At 40.0% G+C, this 23,181-nt stretch overlaps 2 protein-coding genes across 4 annotated transcripts in view; one reads left to right on the top strand and one right to left on the bottom strand.

Moving 5' to 3' along the window:
* Positions 1-23,181, bottom strand: part of LOC108873108 (uncharacterized) — a 102,692-nt gene that overhangs the window by 23,324 nt on the left and 56,187 nt on the right. For all 3 annotated transcript variants that reach the window (XR_001959351.2, XM_051076507.1, XM_051076506.1), the window contains one exon: positions 4,729-4,812. Coding sequence is in view for 2 of the 3 variants with exons in the window: in XM_051076507.1 (XP_050932464.1) it covers positions 4,729-4,812 (84 nt within the window). In the remaining variant the exon portion in view is untranslated. The remainder of the gene's footprint in view (positions 1-4,728; positions 4,813-23,181) is intronic.
* On the top strand, positions 13,477-18,768 carry etaa1b (ETAA1 activator of ATR kinase b). The gene is made up of 6 exons (XM_018661496.2): positions 13,477-13,771; positions 14,085-14,213; positions 14,584-14,648; positions 14,835-14,944; positions 15,126-16,549; positions 17,266-18,768. Exons 1-6 carry the CDS (start codon positions 13,618-13,620, stop codon positions 17,376-17,378), a joined length of 1,995 nt encoding a protein of 664 aa, XP_018517012.1. The 5' UTR covers positions 13,477-13,617; the 3' UTR covers positions 17,379-18,768.

The following is a 23,181-nucleotide window of genomic DNA, read 5'->3' as shown; positions in this document are numbered from 1 at the left end:
CAAGCTAAGGGAAAACATCCAAACACAAGTCCTCCAGTGTCTGCTGAAGCCACAACAGAAGCTTGGTTGTGTTGCTCTCTTTTTGGAGAGGTTCAGGGCAAAGTTTTAGCGTGTCAGCGGCATGTTGACAGAAGGTGATGCTGCTGGTTGCAGCCAATTAAAAACTGTCTGGCTTTTTTAGGCTCTGCCTTCGACCCGATGACACCCACTGTGCATTTGTGTGCGTGTGCATGTGTGTATCTGTTTAGCTGTGATAGGGCCCTGTGTGTTGCCTTTATGGGGTCAGATAGCGAGCTGTTTCACTTGTAAAAACCCCTTCAATTATTCAGTGAAGTCAAGTCTCCCCTTTATCTCCCGCTTGTCTCCTGGTGTGTTTGGGGACAGCAGGGAGACAGTGAGAGTGAGGGCGAAGGAGAGGGATGGAGAGAAGAAGGGAGGGAGGGATGGATGGTGGATTGATGGGAAGGAGCGGTTGTCTCCTAAAAAGCATTGCTGCCTAATTACTAACTCATTTAGATCAGCAACCACAGTTATAAATAACCCAACAGCTGGCGCGATGGAAACAGACAACACCAAACACGGAAACGAAGCACAATATCACAGTCAGCTGAAATAAGCGTCGGAATGATAATGGTGTCTGTGGTGCCGGGAAAGAGTCAGATGTGTCTCAACATGGTTGTGCTATTTACAATCTAAAAAGCCGCAATTGGGCCCAGGGTTAGGGTGAAGTTAAGTTACACGAATAGATGTTACATTCCAAAACTCTGTTCATTTTGAAAAATATTTGTTGCCCAAACATCATATCTCAAATGTCAAAGTCTACCAAAGACATAAAAATATGCCAGTTTTATAACCAAAGGTTTTAAGATAACCCATCACAGTACCAGTAAGCAATGGTAAGTGTTAACTTTGAAGCACTAATAGATGTGTTTTAATTTGGAATTAAAGGGTAGATCCACTAAAACTACAGAACAAACCTATTTTCTTACCCACCACAGATCATTTTGGTTTTATTTGTCCGGGTTTTGAGGTATCTGTCCCTGAAATAAATCCCCACCCCCATAAATGATGACTGACTAAATGATGTATCTACCAGGTCCACCAAAATATCAGTAGATGTGATAAAATTAATAACATTAGCCAATTAGATTAAATATCGGATGACTTGTACACCACATTTTGTCATGTTTGCCATGTGTAGGTTTTTGGTCATGCTTATAATGTTAGCTGGAAATGAAAACTTCACTCATCAGAAAACTTTTAAATGTAAGTTAGAAATCAAAAGTAAACATGTACAACCACTCTCAGTCCCAAACTACTACATTTTTCAGCATGTCCTCCTCCATACAATCCTTTTTGGTGTGGTTGAGTGTATGCCTCTTTTATGCTGTTCATGGAGCATATCATAAACTTCCTCAGACCAGGCTAAGAAAATGAACCAAAGCAGTAATGCCCAGACAACAGATCTAACATACATTTATGTGTCTTTAAAATTCTGTCGTCTGCATACCCCAGAGGCTAAAGGAAAGATTTCAAACATTTCTGTGTTTGTGTCAAAGCTCCCATGAACACAGAGCTGCTTCCTCTGTTAAGTGATTACACAGACAACTTGGGAGTGATATAATTACCTCAAACATGGCAACCCTAGTGGTGGAGCTTGTGGAGGTGATAATATATGGTAATTACCAGTTTCTAGGGTTGAACAATCTGGAAAGAATGTATTTAAGATAAAAGCATGAAAACAACCCCAGCAGCGGTTTTACATGTACAGAGTAGTGTTTGCACTGTAAAGGAAGACAATGGCTGTAAACATTTAAGAAATGGTAATGAGATAAATGCTGTATCCCTTCCGGAGTACACATGTATTTTTGTTCATAGACATACAGTGTAACAGCTCTCACAATGAGGTTGTATAACAATGGGAAGATTAAAATCTTTATCCCCAGAAACCAAGTAAATAAAACGGCTGTCTCGACAGTTCTAATTAGGTTTTAATTGTAATTAAAAGTTTATTGTTATTTCATTAGTTCATTCTCTTCACTTGAGGGGACTGTAAAATCATACATATTTGTTTATTTCAGCCCAAAAATACTATTGTCTGCAGCATTTTTAACCAAGAAACCTCTGAAGAAATATGAAATAGTCTCCAGTTGAACATGACTTTTGCCTTACATTAATCAAAGATGAATGTAAGGTTTTTCTTCCAATTAAACCTTGAAACTTCATTAGCTGCTGTGTTTCCGGGCGGTGACTGTCAAATCTTTGACCCATTTACACAAACCTTCACAAGAGAAACACAACTCTGCGACTGAACTCTCCGAGAGCGTCGGGGGAACATTGGTTTTCAAAAGGTATTCATTCAGTCGGAGCTCTTTGACGACAAGCCTGTGATACAGTGGATCTGCTTTGGTCGTTGTCTCTTGACGGACATTTTGGCAGCAGATGACGGCTCCTCAGTTCGAGACAAGGAGACCAAAAGACTGTAGCTCTCTGTTAGCAAACAATGGCCAGGTTTCTGTTTCAGTAAAGTGAAAGACCAGAGCGAGAAAGGTGATCTTCATGTCCCGGAACGCGCTCGCAGAAATGAAAAATCTGATGGGTAAATCCAGCTTTCCATCCTTATATTTAAGATATTTGATGTTGCAATATTTAATATTGTTACTTAAATGTCATCTGTTGGTCTACTTGGATGACCGCCTACGTAGAACCTTGTTAAGAAGAAAAAGGAGCAGGTGGGTGAGATCAAGATATCAATTTACTGCATTTATCTTTATGTTGCTCATTTTTCAGGTTCACTGACACTCAGATATTTAACAGCCTCTTGAGTCTATTAAAATAAACTTTGCCTCGTAAGCATCGCTGTCATAGCTCTACCAGTGTAACTAATTTCCAACATCTCTAAGCCCAGAGTGATGGAAGGACTCGGGGAATAGGAGATGTTAAGAGTGGGCGGTCCCTCCTGTTGTAGGAAACTCTGGTGAGGGGTGTTCGCCATATGCTTGCCGGGTTCCAAGGGAAAAGGGCTCGGAGGATAAAAGTGAATGCGGCAGCAATGGGCCCTCCATCAGTGTGTTCAAAGCCTCCATATGAAAATGACTGTGTACAAGACTTCTACTGAGGCCAAATTTAGATCAAAGGCAACTGCGGGCAGGAGGGAAACAGAGGGGAGGGGGCGGGGGCGGGGTTGGTTAGGGGCAGGCTGGGAGTTGTGCATGAAATGGAAGTCTGTGCAATGTGATGAGCAAATCTGTGTGTGCATGGGAATGTTAATAATAATAAGTGGAGAAATTTGTCAATTTATTTTTCCCCTTTACACTGAGGATGTCGATACCAAATTGGAGCTGTTTACTTGTGATGTGACTTCCAGCAGGGTGAAATGAAGTTGTGTCTTTTCCAGGTCACCAAACAGGCTGTTTTACTGTACAGACTCTGGACAGGATTGAATTTAGAGAGCAGGACATGCAGAACTGCAAAAAATGCAAATTAGCTTTTTGATGTTTGAGTTACAGTATATTTGTACTTTCCCTAAATTTCTCTATCGCACTGGAAGCAGAGAGAAATCTAACCATCTGTGTTAACTGATGTAGTAATAGTTATCTAAAAAGTACCAGTAACCCCTCTCTTGAATAAATGATCACACTCAAGTTCCTGTTGTTTAAATGCATCTTGTCATTAAATGAATATCTTTTTCTTGTTTTGTCTTTATATTTAACACTAACGCTTCTGCATTTCTCCACTGAGCCAGAGATCACTAGTCTACTGAATCATGTGGGTGGTCCTAAAATATGTCCATTTAAAGGGTGAGGCTGGTGTTATTCTATATTTTGATTACTGTCAACAAATCCCATGTGTGCACATCTATTTCTCAATACTTTTCCGACTTCCCTACCCTGCCCATGGTACTCAGGCTCAAGTCTGGTGACGACATAAAACCTCATAAACATGTCGCAAAGATATTCTCTCCTTTTTTAAAGAACAAAGGCAAAATAATTTCTTAATACAACCAGACTCTATTGTTTTTTGGCAAATGTTACTCAAACAAGAGTAAAATGTGAATTTCTTGGGCTATTTTCAGTCATGGAATAATAAATATTTGTGTGTAAACAACAGAAGTTTATAACACACAGGAATAACATATACAAGGCTTTGGCCACACAGGAAATATTTGTTCATAAGACCAATTCTTTGTTAGTGTTGATTTTTTTCATTGGATTTTGTTGACAACAAGAAACAGTTTTACTTGTCTTATCTTTCACCCAACATCATTTCTATTTCATCACTTCCTCCTTACTGGTAACTGATTCTTCCCCAGAAAGGCCTTCCAAACACTGGATGTTCAGAGGAGCCACTGTAAACTTTCATGAACTGGCTACAAGCTGAATCACCTGTGTTATATCGTTCAGAGATATAAAACAGAACACTGCAAATTTATTTATATAAAAATGTTACTGACTGCTGCTTTAAAATAATACATTACCATAAATCACAATCTTAAAGCTCCTGATTTTACAAGTGGAACAACTGATAATTCTGATATATGAGAGGCTCAGTCAGCTCCACTCCTCACATCTTTCTTCCATCTCCTCACCACCTTTCCTTAAGCTCACCCACATCCCTCCTCCTCCTCCTCCTCCTCGCTCCTCCCTCCTCCTCCCTGCCTCTCCAGAGAGGAGGTCACATGCTGCAGACCTGCTCTGTGCCATCTGGCTGACTTCCTGTCATCCTTACCCCAGGAGAGAGTGGCTCTGCAGGGTATACGACGGGAGAAACCCCCTCCCTCCTCTCCCTCCTCCTCCTCCGGGCTCCACACACCTGAGCAGAAAGGGTGAGAAAAACACACAGAGAGAAAAAACTGGAGGGAGAAGAAAAGAGAGAGCAAGACAAAGAATGTAGTGGGAAAGAGAGCGATAAGGACAGAAAATACAGGAAGAGAAAGGGTGAAAATTCGAAAGCCCTGCAAGCTGCCAGCGCAGAAAAAAAATCTGCTGCGCTGAGGAAAACTGACTAATCAAGTAGTATTTTAAACCATGTGGTTTGGAAAGAAAAAAACCCTTCAATGCCATGATCATGACAAATCAAATTTCACCATAACCAAGATGCTCAGGGGCAGTTTTTATGTTATTATATGTGTTTGAAAAATCTAAATGAAGAGAAATAGCAGCCCCCCATTTTTTCCTTTAATCAGAGAAGATCGTGCATATTAGGTTATGATTTTTTTTTTTTTTTTTTTTGTAGGTTGCCATTAACCCTGAAAATCCAGAAACATAATTAGAGAAATTGTGGTTGAATTTCCATCAAGGCCCTACATGAAAGCAGAGCCCGCTTTGTTTTGCACCTTCTCGCCTTCCTCTAACACGTCTCTGTCTAACACAAGAACATTAGAATTGGTTAAAAGCTCATACATGCCAGATTAATCTTAATGTCCCGACCATCATCTTGCATATTCATATAAATATAACATGACTGCCGAATTTATTGGTTTTCCTCCCCTGCAAATTAGGGTGCCTCCAATTGATGAATATTTTAGCACATGTGCACTCTGCGGGACATTTATCATTGGGTTTGCTATTATAAACAGAATAAATGAGCAGTCAAAGTAGGCTGCTGCTACAGTGTGCTCTATGCAGACACACCGCCCCTCCACACTCTCACGCTTTAGCCTTCCTCCACGACTGCTGCTGCGTCTTCTTGCTGCAAAATGGCTTCCTCTTTGTCGTGTCTCTCACATGTTACATGATGTCTCCTGGCACAGGATAAGGGTTTTACCTTGATGTAATATATTGCAGGTTTGCCCAGACATGATGACTATGGAGATCATGACAGAAAGGTCTCGCACCTAAACTGTAACACCTAAAGCAGAGCTGCAGTCAAGACAACCTTAGCTGAATCTATGTTAAGTGAAGCCCTAAGGGGGTCGAGACAGAGGTTAATTGGATATACTAAAATTATGTTATTTCATTACAGACATTAAGTTTTGGAGGTTAGCCTAATAAAAAGAAATGAATTTTTTAAAATAAAGGTGTTGCTTAACTCTGAGATTCTTTTTTTCCCATCCTTGTTGCTAAGCTAATCATTGCCCTCCGAATGGTTCACCCTTGAGATTGCCTGTCAGTCAAACAGTTTGGATGGTGCTGTTAGTCTTTTTCACTGGATTTTCTGTTGAAGTTCGAGTTTTCTGCCTAAAAGATGAACCTGGTGGTTTTCCTTAATATCAGCATAAATCTATTGTAACAATTCAGGCGCAAGCAAACTCGTATTTCATGATTTTTACACCCGACTATCTTCAAAACCTCTTTCTGATGGAGCATTCAAAACAACTGGGGGCTGGAAAATGTGTCCAGTAAATGTTTGTCTTTTTCAGAGTCCTGAAATCATACCAGTCATGTTTGCTGGCAAAAAACAGAACAGAAAGCCAAACCAAAATGAGACCACCACTGTCCTGCTTTGATGTTCTCTTCTCCTCTTCATCTCAAACATCCACTGCTGTTTGAGAGCGCAGTTGGACGCCCTTTAGCGCTTCCTTTTCCCCCCATGTGACCAAAAAAGGCTGCTGGGATTCTTTCAGATTGACGCCAAACCACCTTAGGCTGCATCTAACCACTGCTGAAGCCCGCTGATCTGACACTGCAGAACCAGGCATTGTTTCAAATGCTTTCATTCACAGTCCCAGCCATTGGCAGACACTGTGAAATGGGTGAAATCCCAGCTTGGTGAAGCTGGCACAGAAACCCAGCATCCTGGATCCCTTCCACTTCAGAGAGCTCTGCCACATGCTAACTGTCATCCATGAGGCACTGCTAGCCCAAAGGGGGGTCTGGCAGAATGGGTAGAGGGTGAGGGAGGATGGGGGTGGCATAAACATTGGGATATACCCTTCACATACAAACACTGAAGACACCATGGATTCCTTCGAGATACAGCACCAGAGGTGATTATTATTTATGCAGACACTATTCTGAGTAGAGCTTCATATTCTCCTGCTTGTCTCGCTCACCTGGCATCTGCCCAGTGTGAACCATCCCTGGGATCCACAGCAATGATAAGCCCCCACCCCCACCCCCCACCTCACACACACACACACACACACACACACACACACACGCTTCCTTGTCCTCATTGCTGTCTACGCCTGGTAGATCCCCTGGCATGTTCGCTCCTCCTTCATAAACACTAGCAGCTGCTTGGGCAATTAGCCATTAGCTCTTTACTTTTTACTATAATACCCGGTCCTCAGAAATCTCCACAATTAGCTCCTTAATTGCTTCTAAACAACCCAGGCGTAACCAATAAATAGAAGAAGGCGGTAGGTATTTAGGTGAAGAGACTTCTTCTGGGAGAGAATCAAGCTAGCTTGGAGAATCCAGGCTAAACTGTTCTTTCTCTCCCCTCCCCGTGCAAGCCTTTGGCAATATTTTTTTTTCTGCTGTGACACGGCTTGGAAAGGCTCACAGAGGAGGAGGAAAGACAGAACGGGTAAAAACACAAGGCAGCGGAGGGCTGATGCCTCATATTCAAATTGAAAGTGACACATCCATGCCCTTTATTCTGTGGTCTAACTATCACTTCTGAGAAATGCTAACATTCAGTGTGACAGAGGGTGTTACGGTGACTTTTAGACGAGCAGGAGACGGCGCCCCCCCGGGCGTGGATTTGCGTGGCAGCATGATATGACACAGCTCGCTTGACAGAGCAATGGGGATACCCCCAAGATTAGCTGAATGCATTAAAGAGAGGCATGAAACGTAGCTAACTGTTGATTAAATCACTGTTACATCCATACTGGCTGTTCCAGTTAACCTCTTTAACACTGGACAACAGCTACGCCACTAACATGACAATACTCTATAGGAATAAATACGCTGTTTGGTGTGTATGGCATCACAACAGACATGTTTACCTAAGGAAAGGAATGGATAAATAGATGAAATAACTTTAAAAAAAAAAAAGATGACAGTGCTTAAATGAAATTAATTGATCAGTCAAAAGACAGTGAGTTAATTGGCCAAAAAAAAGTTTTTCATTGAGCAAAAATGCTTCAGTGGCTTCAAATGTGAGGAACTGATCCCTTCTCTGTTTTTTATCCTTATAATTTCAACACTTTTGAAACAGGCAATGTTATTTAGGGCTTTCGGGAAATATGATAGTTTTTTTTTTCCTTTTCATTTTAGATATTTAACAATGAATTGATTAATTGAAAATTGCTATATTAAAATGATAATATGGTTGCCCCAGAATTTAACTCAGAGTCAGAGTGGGAAAACTGATGATAGAAAAGTGTTTAAATCACAATGGTTCACTTAAACTGTACATTTTTATATCACAATTACAGCAACAAAAACAAAACAAAAACATTAGGATATTTATATCAACCTGCAGGATTTAGCACACCTTACTGTTTTCTTTCATATTTCTTCCCGGCAACAACGATGCTTTTCATTCCCTAAATGAGAATGAGTTTGCCCGAAAGATGACACATGTTACAGTTGCCTTCAACTCCCATGCATTTATCGTTAGCGGTGGTTAAATATCTGCTGATGTTTTGATGAAACAAGAATTATGCTTTAACCAGGGAAGTGGAGGCTCCGACTACAGGTCGTCTGTTCCTAACAGTTTCTGGCGTTCAATCAAAGAAACACAGTTGATTGGCTTCCCCAGTTCTCTATATTGATAAACTGCTTCCAAATGAAAACAATCAAAGCAGAATCAAGTATAATCAAGCATAGTAATTCACTGCAGCCTGTGTGTGTGTGTGTGTGTGTGTGTGTGTGTATGTATCTATTACAGAATACTATTCCCGCAGCACAGCACCTCAGTAAAACATTTTCTACACGAATCTCTCTGCATCCAATCTACACTGACTTTACTTACTGTACCTGTCTTTCTCTTTTTTCTCTCTTACACACACACACACACACACACATACACACACACACACACACAATACCAAGGAGGTATACAAGCACCATCTAGTGCTTCATTCTGGAAATTGCTCTGCAGAATGAAATGCAGAAATGTTTTGAAGAATCCCAAGTCTTCAGCCCTTTTCAATTTAGAACATTTGTTAGTAATTGATTTGATGCTAACGTCAAAAATCCTCACTGCAGAACAATGGTAAATTTATTTAACATCACACACTGAGACTTGGATAAAATCACCCATTACATTCAGCAAATCTGCATAAATGCTAAACAGTAAAATACACAATAGCTATTCCTTCTGTCAACCCTAACCTCTTTGAAATTAACACTATATACCTAAACAGTAGTATCATCAAGTGACTCATGAAGTCATTAGACCTCCACCAATAGCTTATCAAAACTGTGATTTCTTTTCCCAAATAAGAGGATACATTTTCTCATTTTTTGAAACTAAGTATTTAATTCTTGATTAAAGCAGTCATGCAGTGTGTTCAGTGGAAACTCTGAATACTGTCTGCTCACATGTGTGCATGCATGACATAGCTGAATAAATGAGAGCAACATTCATCATGTGCCTCCTTTCCTCAGCTTTCACAGATAAGAGGATAGTGACTAATTTCAAAAACACAAGGTCTTATCTGGAATCATCAACTCACACGTCGCTGACGTGTTGCCATGGACGCAATTATTCGACTATGACGTGCCAATGCAAACAGCCAAATTTTTGGAAGTTCACAAAAGTTCACAAAATGCCAAATAAAGTTCTGAGGTAGAAGTAGTTTCTGAGGAAGGACATTACTGTTGAGGTTTAGCTGAGTCCCAAACAAATTCCAAGACCTGACTCATTTGATTGAGTGAGCAAAATAGACAATAAAAGCTATTAAGATGTATTTTCTGACATAAAACAAATGTTTAGGACATTTCTAGCATGAGCAGAGGGAAATATATGTCTATATATATCTTCACCAGTTCTGAATCAAGCTCTTAAATACTTAACTACTAAAAACACTGATCTTTAAAAGAAATAATACAAAAGCTATCCCTCATACTCTCTTTAGTGCAGGAGAGAAAACAAGTAAATGTGTACTGGGTAAGGGAAAAATGAATTATCTTATTTATTTAATTTTTTTTTTTTTTTTTTTTTTTGATAGTTAAGATAACATCCAACAGCAGCCAAAGTCAAGAGAAATCCAAGTTGATTCAAAAGCAATGTGAGTGTAAAAGGTCAGAAAAATAGTCTGGAGACAGAGAGTATGTTCAGACAACTCAGACCTTGATGTCCCATTTGACAAATGTGTTTTAATTAGAAGTGTAAATTTACTTGAGACTATGATTTTGACACTGAAGTTCACTCCCCAAATTCACTAAAACAAAAGATAAGCCTCTGACCCATCAGCCACCTTGGCGCAACAAAAGCCTCACTGACATATACTTACCCTAAGTGCACTGTTTTAACACTTCCTTTGACCTTTGAACTTAAGGCTCTGAAGAGAATATAACTTTAGACCGGCGGTTATGAAAATATTCTTAATGTACCTGAGTGAGCTGCAACTGCCTGTTACCGGTGAGAGAGCATCTGGTGACTTAAGTTTAAAGTCCTACTTCACTCAGAAATGTGTTTTGCTTATTGTTGCTTCATTTAGAGTTACACCACGTCTGTGAGGTATATATGTATATTTATGGGAAAGATCCTGCAATGTCACTAAGTTTTGGAGGCTGGTTCGCCAATTATGGTCCAATGTGCAACTTACAAAAGTGTGATGAGGAAACATAAAGCTTCCAGCACACATACACTGAGAGTAGACTCTTAAAGTTGTACAGCAAAATATTTGCATAATCTTGGGTTTAGCATTTTCAATGAGGGAGAAGGAGTGAATGTAATTTTAAGGATTTCACGCAAGGTCACTGAACTTTTCTGGTGTAAAACAAAAACATATCAGAAACAAATTGCTATTGTAAGTTGAGTATTTTTATATGTCTTCAGTCAAAGACTTTTTGAGGGCTGATTGTCCTGGACTGACGAATGCCAATAGCTGATATTATGTGCCAGTATTCTGCATATTTGAATGACTGAGAACAAGATGGGACAGCAAATTGAATTAAAACTAACGCAAATTAAATTCTCATGCAAGCAACTGTGAAGCAGATGAGGCTAGTTTCAACCCAGATATTCCAATCCAACTCACGGTATTATTATAATTATATATATATATATATATTTTTTTGACTTTGGTCTTGGTTTGTTGACAACATTTAAATGTGTTTATAAAATACAAAACATCTGAATTTGTTGGGCATAGAGTGACAAAGTCATGAACTTATTTCCATCATTGTTTCTAGTGCCTGACACAGACATTCTAATATCTGACATTATGAGAAAATAAGAACAAAAGAACTTTAGGATACCATTGAGTAAATTCATATCTTCACATGAACTGTTAGAAATGGACTAATCTGTCTCTGCTGGCATCTAATAGTTATTAAAAAGACAATACTGATGGTTGACTGTCCTTACCAGTCTGATATTCATAGAGGGAAACTGGGTGCAGACACAACCTTAGTACCCTGGTAACCTCAGCAGATCTTTGTGGCATCTGTGGCCAAACACCATGTAATATGAATTGTGTCTACAAATTTGTTTGAGTCACATAATAAACATTTGTGAGAAGTGTAATGGATTTGTTTGACAATAGGCAAGCAATCCACACTAATAACAATCTTCACAACAAGGTTTCCACAAACAAACAAGCTTCAGGCCCAGCGAAGCCTGATAACAATTACTGGGCAAACATATGGGTAGACCTACTTGGTAGTACCAGGCTGTCTGCCGTCATATTTACTGTACTGCTTGCAGCCAGCCAAGAGTAATACAAGCTCACATTTAATGTCTGTATTTCATGAAGTTCCCAGATGGAGTCTGGGAGTATAAATGTGGATTTGCTGCCCCCATTTTGTTGAAACTTTGAAATGGAAAATTGTGATAATTGTTTTTTCAGAGCAATGGTAATGTTGCCAGAAACTGACAATGTGATGAGACAGATTTTATTTTTATGTTTACTGAGGGTTTGTAGTTTGAAGTACTAGCACAGACCTAAGGTCTAGGGACTGTCTGGGGTCCTTGAAGAGATTTCTGGTGGTCCCAGCATTATGGCTTTTATTTATTTTCCAAGATAAACAACCCACTGACGTAGTGTCCGAGGGTCCCTTCTTCATAGTTTTCTCACTCAGTCTTAATCCTCAACTAATATGGATGAAATATTCAGATTTTTTACTTTAAAAAATACTTCATTAAAGTAAAGTTCTTCCATTCAAAGTTTTACTAAATACTAAAATATTGTCAGCAACATGCAAGTAAAATTATTAATGTAGAGGAACTCAATATGGAGACAAAATGGGCTCTGTCAGTGTTATGTCATTATTTATTATACTACTGGGTTAGTATCACTGATATACTAACATGTAAGCGATATTCTAATGGAGTAGCCAGCTCTGGTAGAGCTAATTTTACCTATTTTATACATTTGTTTATAAATATAGTAAATTGCTGTAAAATACTGTGTAGTACTTTATACACCCAGGTTTTTTTTCAATTCCTCTGCAAAGTAACCAGTAACTATGGGTGGCAAATAAATATGGCAGAGCAAAAAAAATTACTCTGTGAAATATAGTGAAGTAAGGGTCAGAAGATGCATAAAAATAAAATACTTGAGGGAAGCACAAGAACTAAGTAACTCATATTTTCTCATATTGTACATTTCTGAGCAAAACCTATGTGGTGCCAATTAACCAGCTTGTCTATAGTTAGCTGTGTAGAGTTTGGGGAACATTATTTGTTTCTTTGCCAAATAATTTTTGCCAGGGACCACTGAAGTAAAATACTGAGACACATATTTTTGAATATACCTTCAGTGTGAGTAGCATTAAAAAACTGGACTGGATACATGCAGCCTCAGTGACCTCCTTCCCCTTTCAATAAAGAAAGGATTGTTGTTGATGTATACAAGACTTTACTTGTGACTTGACTTGAAAAACGGTGAGTCAATCTCCAACAAGAACTAGCCCAGTCCACTGCAACATTGCATAACTGAAAGCTTCAATCTATATGTAAAGTATACACAAAATTAGAAACAGCTATGACTCAGACTGATAAACTGGTCTTAATACACAGAGAGATGTTAAATAATAATTCAGTCTAAGTTATTCAACTTTTCTGATATTACTGAAAATGTATTCCCATCAGTAATGCTAATGAACACATTACTAAAACATTTCAAAACTCTACAATAAACTGATCTTATTTCAAAAGTTACAACTTGAGAAACACTGTAGATTACAAGCCTCTTAAAATTGGATGACACTGTACTTACACAAGAGGAGAAGCTTCTAAATTGTTAATAAATAAGATAAAATATATTCAGCCAACAAAAAATACTCTACTCATAATGCTAATAACGTGAAGTTTCCATATTCCCCTCACTGCTACGCCCCTGCGTACCTTACAGCAGCCTGCCTCTGGAAAACAGCTGTTAACGCCGGCGTCGAGCGAACCGCGACTAAACCACCCCGGCATCCGTAGATCGCTGACGTCACAGGCAAGCATGGCGGATTGCTCCGACTGAATGAACACAACAAAAGTGTTTGCGAAGATTAAAAAAAAAAACTGTGAATATGGCGTCGTTGCAGCTGTTTTTAGGGAACCATGTCTGAGCCGATGACACACGCTGCTGCTGCTGCTGGCTCTCCTAAATTCACTGAACTGTGGAGGAGCGTCTCCAAGCTCTATCACAGCAAAACACAAGACAGGAAAACAGGACGGCAGATGCCTGGCTGTGCAACACCACCCATGTACAAAGGTGAGGCTGCGGCTCGATCTGCTTGGCACAATTACTTGAAAAACTAACTGAACTGACTGCAAAACACTGACTGCCTAAACTTGCAGAGAAACCGATGCTTTGGCATAAGGTTAGGATGATGCTTTGGGATTCAGTTTTCATTTTTCTTCACTTCCTGCATGCTTGTTATTGCAGGAGTCTCTCAGTCACTTACACCATCATGTAAGCACACATGCCACTATAATCATGTATATGTTGAGTTAAATGCACTTAAAAAACTGTGACATTGACTATGGATATCTTCATTTAGCTGATATGTCTGTTCCACACACAGATTTGCAGAGTCCTAAGCGCCAAGGCTGCAGCAGGTACCCTGGCCTGAGTAATGGGGATTCTCCAGGTGATGTCGAACCATCACAAGACATTTTCTGGGATCCCACATCTCCCACTCAAGCTAACACAGGTAAACATTTCTGATACTCGACACAGAAAGTCACATCTGTTTCCTCTTCTCGTACTGTTATTTATACAGACTGACTCAGTGGCGCCTGTCACAGCTGAATGACAACATGCACGCCTGCTGAACACACGCCTTGCTGTTTTACTTAATGAACATATGGTGTGAGGATGGAACCTGTTCTATAGATACAGCTAACTGTCACGTGATCACACTGTTACTGTTACAGATGCTTGTCAAACAAATTACAAAACAAAGTTCTACTGTGAATTTGAGTGAAAATGAACAATGATACTACAATTATAATGTTTACCTTATATTGTTTATAGTGGTGATAGTAGCATAACAATTGTTTTTTAAAATCTTTTTTTGTAAGGCGTGGGACTCAGGAACACCAGAGTGGTGGAAATAGCAGATATTGTCAACCGTATTGCTCCAAAGGTCAGTTGTTCCTTCAACATTAAACTGACCACTGAATCAACATGTCTGAATTCCATGTTCAAAATCAGCCCTCGATTGCAACAATATACAAGAAGTGGTTCTGTCACTCCATTCTGTGTGCTGCACCGAGGGTTTAGGCTTGTTTTTAAAGAATTGTTTTCAACTTTGTGCTTGTGTGTAACACAGGATGCAAAACCCAAAGGGACTGAATCCCCTCTGCTGCAGTGGATCGGTGACAGTGCTGTTCCTTGCACACCAGAGATTCCAGAGCGAAGACCCAGGAGGAAGTCCTTAAGGTGTGTTATCAATATACTGACCCAGATACACCCCGACTAGGAATCTTCAGACGTTAATGAACACTACATGCAAGCATAATAAGTCATTTTTTCCTGTAGCACTTAATTATTTGTCATTAGCAATAGTAGTTTTCCAGTCTTTTTGTCGTTTGTTGATTTTTTTCTTCTATCCTTTCCACAGGCAGAGCAGTGTAGAAGACCTCATGAAACTGGCCAGGCAGTTTGATGAGAACATGCAACAAGACAAGGAGACTTCAGAGCTTAACATTTTGAACCCTAAACTCAACAAATGTGTGAGTGCTTCCGAAATAAAACCGACAGAGACGTCATTCCATTCCAGCGCGAAGGACCTAAAATGTCCATCCTCATCAGATCAGGTGGAAGCAGAGCTGCACGCTCTGTTTGACTGCTCCACTCAGAGAGTCAGCGGCCCGCTAAGCCAGGGCTCCTCCGCATCAGCCTGTTCTCAGAAAATAAAAGACCAACCCGTGACTTCAACTTTAACTGAACCAGAACAGTCAGAGCTCAAGTCAGTCCAGAAGTCCAGCTCAGCTGCAAATCCTGCTCAAGAAAAAGGATCTTGTGGTTTTAGTGTGAACAACTGTGACGACTTTGATGATGACTGGGAGAATGATGACCTACTTAATGACTCTTTTGTGCTGGCAATGACCCAGAATCCTGACCAGCAACATGACGCCAACGCCAAAGTCATTTTGCAGTCTAACACTAAGACAAGTACTACTTATTTGACCTCTGTTTGCAAGCCTGCTGCAAATACAAACTCTGCACATCAGCCCTCAAACCTGCACTCCAAGCCAAGCTGCAGTGTACTCCAGGAACTGTGTCCCAAACCAAAGACTAGCAACCGAAGCACTTTCAAGTTAGACTCCAACCTTCACTTCCAGCCCAAGGTGACTGCCAAAGAGGTTTCCAAGTCCAACTTCACTGTTACACAACCTAAATTGCAGATGTCTGACCAGAGATCTGCTACCACAAAGACACTGGCTACGCCACAAACTGACAAGATCTCTAATGATCAGATGGGGGCTTGTGTATCTTCAAACTCTGTTAAAGACATTACAGACAGCTTATGGGACAATGGGGACGATGATGCGTTGCTCTACCAGGTGTGTGACAGCGTGGAGAGGATCTCCAACAGTCAGCCACGACAAGTGAGCCCCAGTGGCTGCCAAGAAAAACAAGATATTACTGTAGACAGACAGCGAAAAACCACTGCACCCCTGCCAATCGACAGGGCCTGGCCCATTCGCACCAGTGCCAGCACGAACAGACAGGCACCGTGTGCTTTCATTCGTTCTAACTCATTACCGGGGACTAGCTGTGAAACTGTGAACTACAGAGGATGGAACATTCCCATGAAAGGTGCCAGCAACAAATCACAGATGTCTCAGAGCCTCCCAGGAAGCCGCGTGAGTCTGGGCACATTTAACCAGTGTAGGGATTCCTCTGGAACTTTCCAGGCTGGGAATGCTAATGTGGATATGAAGCCACAAACAGTGACAGCCAGGACACCGCAGAACTCCAAGTCCAAACACACAGCCTTCAAGAGAAATGTATCTGACTCAGCAGCTATATGCAACAAAGGTAAGCAGTCTAAATGTTGATATTTGCATCTGGGCTGTATTAAAATGTCATAAATCCTAAGATACTGTAAATTAAAGTGTATATTATGTTATCACAAAGGATTGCTTGTTAATGAAACGTTTGTTAATGAAACGATAAAGACTGTTTATTAATACTTCCTTTTCTCTCTCAGGATTTTGATTAACTCACTACATCTTTGTAGTTTGCAGTTGGTGTATTCCATCTACTTTTCTCTGTATTTTTCTGGATACTGAAGTGAAAACTCACAAGTAAAACAGATGTCACATGTTGATCTTATAATCACTGACAGTTCACTGCATGTGCACTTGAACAATTCTTCCCCAAAGCAAGTAAATATAGTGCCATGGCTTTAATTTGTGATGCTGACAAGAGTCCAAACCTCAGAAAGCTTCATTGCCAGTGAACTGCAGACTGATTTTTTTTTCTGGACATGGAGTTGGGGTTTTTTGTACTTTCAGAAGAGTTTCACCATGGGTACCCACTGGTCCTAGTTATGGTAGCTACATTCTTGTGTTAACAAATTAAAAATTTAGTTGCTTCGGATCATTACAGCAAAAACACAAGTTCTGATTTAGGGCTGATTTTCCCCTTTTCTCTTCAGGTCTTTGCAAATGTTTTAATTCTTAAGTTTTTCCCTACCAAAACCATATGCAGTGTTTCCATTCATTTTTCTCACTTTCCTTCCTCCCCTCCAGTTTTCGTTACAACCCAGATGACGGGAAAGTGCTCTGCAGCCGAGATTGAGAAGAAGAAACAGGAAGCCTTGGCCAGGAGGCGACTGCGAATGCAGAACACCCCAAAACCATAGAGGAGCTCCATCCTGACTGAAGGGATATTATTGTACTATAATAAACCTCATCAAAACCCACTAGTGTTAATACCTTAGTGTTAGATCACCAGGTTTTAGATGATTTGCTTGGCACTCAGACAGAAAGATCCTGTTGCCTCAAGATAAGTGAGTACCTGTTGTCAATCCAGAGCTGCTGGATGTTTTTGCTGCTAATGTAAAAACAAGCTTTACCAGAAGCGAGTTAATGCACAGTCTCAGATCTGGTGTTTGGATAACATTAAAAAGAGATTTACTTGAGCTTTTTGCATTTTGACTTTGAAAAATAGCTTGAAATAATGCCAAATGCTGACTAAAACTGCTCACAGTTTTCTGTTTTCTAACATCGTCATTTCAGCTTTCTGTACACATTTTTACATTTTGGAGAGAAAATGTTTTTTGCCGATTTTTGCTTTTCTTTAAAACTAAGTTTTTCCAGCTCAGTGTTATTTCTGTAATTGCAATATGAAGGACTGACAGAAATAATAACAGTGCGTTGTTGATATTTTCAATCAGAAATGGCTGTCTACACTTTACAGTGAACACTGGTAGTAGCTGCTGTGTTCCCTACTCTATGTGTTTGATAAGACATACTATGTGCCTTAAACCTTTATTGATGCATATTTAAAATATCTGAACATTTCCATAACTTTGTAATCAAAAGAGCAGTATCAAAATTGGGGCCAAATTACATATTTAATAGGTGAGAAAATAACGTCTGTTTTATACATGAAAATAAGCATGCCGTGATTCCAGATTTTTATTGTTAGTATTTCTTGCTTGTTTTGTTTTCCTCTACATTTTGTTTGTGCATGTCACATTTTAAATCCTCAGTGAGAATCAGGTAGTATAGTCGACAGACAGCGTTATGCCCCCACCTATTTTGGCACAGATTTTTGTAATAGCTATGCACCTCTCAGAAATTGTTAATCCAAGAACAATAAAAACAACCATGGAAATGTATTTTTCATAATTACACATGATGCCTTGATCAGCTGTGTTATAGACTGGTGTTATAGACAGGTGAGACATGCTGTTGACCTCTTTGTTTCTACCTTAGTGCCTTAGAATGTCAAAAAGAAATTGACTCCAGCCACCGTTACTTCTCAACAATGTGATGGACTCTGCCGTACACATTCCATTAATTCATGTTTTATAATGTTTATATCTTGTTTGAATAAAAAACAAAAGATATAAATATCTGAATACAGTTGGCAGCTAAAATATTCTTACTGGTTTATAACTTTCATTTAACTGTAGTTTCAGTTGTCTAACTATTGCCCAGATTTTCAGGCATCATGTTATTATTCTCTATGTTTCTGCTCTTACCTGCCAAATCCAAAACAAAGCAATAAATATCTGAGACTTTGAATCAAGTGTTGTAATCATGTTTGGTGTGAATCTGCCTTAAAGCCCCTAAAACGCACCTTAATCTGGGAAGACACATTGTCATTGATCTGGTTTGTTGTATTAAGTCACAATATACACCCCACACACATTTGACCAGCTATGACATGAACACAGAACTACTGACCAGTTTTGTCCAGTGTCAAATTCAAACACAAACGACTGCATCCTCAACAATATTGACAAAGAGAGAAAAGGCAGTATTACTCTGTGCAAATCCATTATGAACAGAGAGTAAGAAAAAAATGGAGAATGGAGCTACAGATGTCACTGAGGATGTAGAAGATATGATCTATCTGTTCTGCTGCAAAGTTCAGTTTTATGTCACAGCAGTCTCAGTCAAAACTACGGTTTTAGCCACAGCATGTAAAATACTGCTCCAGTAACATTTAAACAAGCTCACTACCAGTTTAAATCAGATCTCTTGACAGCAGCCTTGTCGAGACATCAGACTGTGGAACTGCTCAAACTGCAAGACCAAGCCAACCAAGATTTCTCTCATGCCAGAAATCCAACTGATCATTCAAGAACCATCATCCAGGCAATTAATCAGACGTTCTGACCCCCCACTCAAACTGCGAGTGAAATGACAACTGATCTGGCAGAAACTCATCCAGATCCTATAATAATACATGAGTCTCAAGCTGAGATTACACTGATGACATGATCACGGTTGTTTTTTAAAACTCTGAAAAGCTCCCACAGAAGACATTATACATCTGTTTTCACAGGATGAGCAGTAGTAGGTTACTCTCAACTGGACCTTGTGTAAAATTGTTGCGAGTGCCCCCTTTAACAAACATTTTGTAGGTGTCTTTTTGCTGCATCATTGGCTCTACTTTAGTATCAAACAGCTGGCTAGGATTTTGAATGTACACAGACCGTCTCCTTACTGCAGTTATTGGCATCCATTACTTGAACCTCTGGGTATTTCAGGACCGATGACAGGTCGAGCAGATATGATGGGCCTATTTCGCAAACACTCAAATCTGTTTTCAACAAGTTGCTACCTGAAGAGGAAGGCCATTGTAAAATGTGCAATAGCCTCAGTGTGGAGCATATTATTGTTATTAGACATGAGGGATTATTTTAATATGAGGGCTAATTTGTCCTCTGGCCCCTTCTCACTCTACTCACCTGCTGGACTGTGTGTGTGTGAGGGTAGCACAATGTTTGTCTTTGTAGTCCCAAGAGAATTCCTCAGTGTTCCTCCCTCAAGCCCATCCCCAGCCATTACATGCCTGTGAGAGTTCCCAGGTGTGTGTGTGTGTGTGTGTGACGGGTGGTCTGCAGGTGTGTATATTTGAGTATTTATCCCATTCTGAGCACGTAATAGGCCCCATCCTCCTCCCCAGCCCTATCTGTTTCCCCTTCCCACCCAGTCCGACTGTAAATCAGATGGCAGGGCAATTTGGCAACAGCATAAAGGCCCCTGGTTTTTATGACTATGATTATGGTTATGATGATGACTAGTATTTATTTCAACTATCTGATGAAACCCTGGGCTAAAGCTAACAGGTGTCGAGCAGGTACAATATCGCGCTCGCTGAAGGATCCCTGTAATGTCGCCATAGAGAGCGAAATATCGTCCGCCAAACAGAAGAATGGGCTGTTTCAGCGCCCGCACGTCACGCCGTACACGGAGCAATTTCTGATTATTGGATAGGAGTGGAGCGCCACAACGTCCTCTTTGTGGAGAGAGAATGATTTATGGCTGTTAGTCAGGCATAAGGCAGTAATTGCCGCAGTGACGATTATGTTACCATGGCACCTGTTTAAACTGTCTATTCTTATGTGAATGTTTTCATTTTTGGAGGAGGAGAATTTGCAGCTTGAAACTGATGTGCGGAGACATTAATTGAAGCTGGGAAAGGGTCTGGGCTGGTGTGGTAACAATTTAGGGGAAAAGGAGAGTATATGATGGACAGATTTGTGTTGTGTCATCTGATATATTAGGGAAAGTCTGTTAAAAGCCAAAACAACCTGGAGTATTTTCTTAAACGTGAGACAGAAGAAGTCTATACAGCAAGTATGATAAATAATGTGTGCTGATAATATTGTCATGTTGATCGTGAAATGTATCTATATGTTACTGCATTCTGTGAAAAAACATACTGTACTGATACTGGTACATACTGTACACAAGCCACAAAGCCTAAAAATATTTCTTTATGCTTTATGATAGACTTTAGTAAATACATGTTACTCTTCATGTACACATTTAGCACTCAATAATGGTGATTAGGGATAACGTACTTACGGCGTGACAGCTTAGAGGCTGTTCTGTTCTGTGCTGAGCCTGACCTTTGACCTCCCCTGTTGGTGTTTAAGTGAAAAGCAGATTTCTCCTTCATGGATCAAAACACTGCAGTTGTTGAATCCCTGTCGTGTCACAAGGTCAGGACTCAGGTCCCTGCGCTTGTGAAGGATATGGAGAAAAAAAAAGAAAAAATTTTAAGATGAATCCACATTTCATCTGGGTGGGTAAATTGTTATGGTCTTCTTTGTTTTCTCTTTGCCAGGGGAGAGGTCAGAGGTCATTAATGACTATCTTAAACTAATTAAAACAAAGGAAAAGGGGACCATAAAGCTCTCTGACAGGAAGAAGGTTCCAGAGATGACTTGTGATGATCTACTACACATAAATGCAGCACATTTATCTCACTTAAGGTTGTTCCAGAAAGAAAACCCTGTTTGACTAAACAGCCAAAAGCAGATAGCACTGTGAAAAGACTGCTGTTCAAGCATCACCCTCTTTAAAACCGTGTGAATTTAGGAATCTAGAAATATAAGGTGATACTGTTTTAGGAAACTGGAAGAATAGAATTTATTGCCCCCCTTTTTCCTGCTTCCTTTGCCTTCTTTCTGCACTTATCTCAGTATGGGGTTGAAGTGGCGGAAGTGAGTAATGAGACCTGGAGGCATAGTAGTGTGCTGGATTACCAATACATTTGCAGCAGATTAATATGAGCCAAAATTTTCCAAGGATATCCACTGTTCCGCAAACAGACTCCAAGAACAGCGAACATAAATTAAACGTCTTTAGAAATACGACCTGAGGTAGCTATTGCCTCCTTAACCCAAGTGCGGAGCAGCCATAGGAGATAGCATCTCTAATCGCTTTCCCATGCTGTGAGGCCATGCTGCAGAAAGGCTAAACACTGTTTTCATAGCTTACAGATTACCTCCCAGTGTATGACTAATACATATCACACATACATCAGCTCCCCCCCACCTCCTTCTTACTCTCTAACTTTAGCTATCTCTCTTTCATCTGTTTGTGTATCTGTGTCCCCCTCCATGTCTGAGTCTCTCTCTCTCTCTCTCTCTCTCTCTCTCTCTCTCTCTCACACACACACACACACACATACACACAATCGCATAGAGAGGAGGAGGTGTGCAGCACTGTGGCAGCAGCCTGTCAGCAGCGTAAATGACCTGTGAAGAGTTTCACGGTGCGTGTCATTAGGCAGCTTTAGATTTGTTTCAACAGCGCTTTACCTGAGGGCTCCATTCATGGGCCCCCAGGTATGACTGCCCTCCCCGTTGGGAGGAGGAGGAGGGGGGTAGCTGAGAGGGGAGTTGCCAAATTCCCCTACTCCCTCCATGGAGGACAGTGATGGAAAGCATGACAGGGCAGCACTTAAGTATACAGTTCACGGTGTTCTGAGAAAAACGTGTAATCTTGTAGATAGTTGTTTAGACACATTTGTGCTTGTGTTGTTTCTTTGAAAACATTTTTAATCATTGCTTCTCATTTTATTGTTATTTGCTTTTATTTATTGGTGTAACATGTTCTGCTAAGAACATGTCGTCTTCTTTAGAAAGAAGAGTGAATCGTAAGATTGTAAGATATTAATTACATTTAGTTGAAAGCCTTAGATTTTTAAGTTTTAACTTTGTTATAGACATATCCGCTGTGAGTACCTCTGTAATATATTCTTTCTGTGTGTTATAGTGAAATAAAGCATTCACAGTGGAACTGCTTTTAGTGTTAAAAAACACATCTCCAATTTTGGTAACTTTCATGCTCATAGAGCTCACTGAAGGGGCTTAAAAGATTTTTTTTTTCACCCACCTGAGGCAAACCTTACATTTATGATGTTTTGTTGACACTCCTATCCAAGTAATTTACAACTAGTTAATCAGAATATATTTTCTAGGAAAATAAGTCATGTAAAGGTCAAAGTTACCCAGACATAACAGTGATAAGGATTAAGGAGATGTCTACCAAAGTCTTGTTATTATAATGTAAATCATTGCTTTGGAATGGAAGGAGTACCAGAAAAAACACCTCTTGTGAAGGATTTATTAGCCCACTGAAAGCTCTGCAATCAACTCAACTTTCTTAAATTCCATTTCTTGTGCACTGTTCAAG

The sequence above is a fragment of the Lates calcarifer genome, linkage group LG16_LG22, assembly GCF_001640805.2.
Source record: "Lates calcarifer isolate ASB-BC8 linkage group LG16_LG22, TLL_Latcal_v3, whole genome shotgun sequence".
Lineage (NCBI taxonomy): Eukaryota > Metazoa > Chordata > Actinopteri > Centropomidae > Lates > Lates calcarifer.
This window is presented reverse-complemented; position numbering and strand designations above follow the sequence as displayed.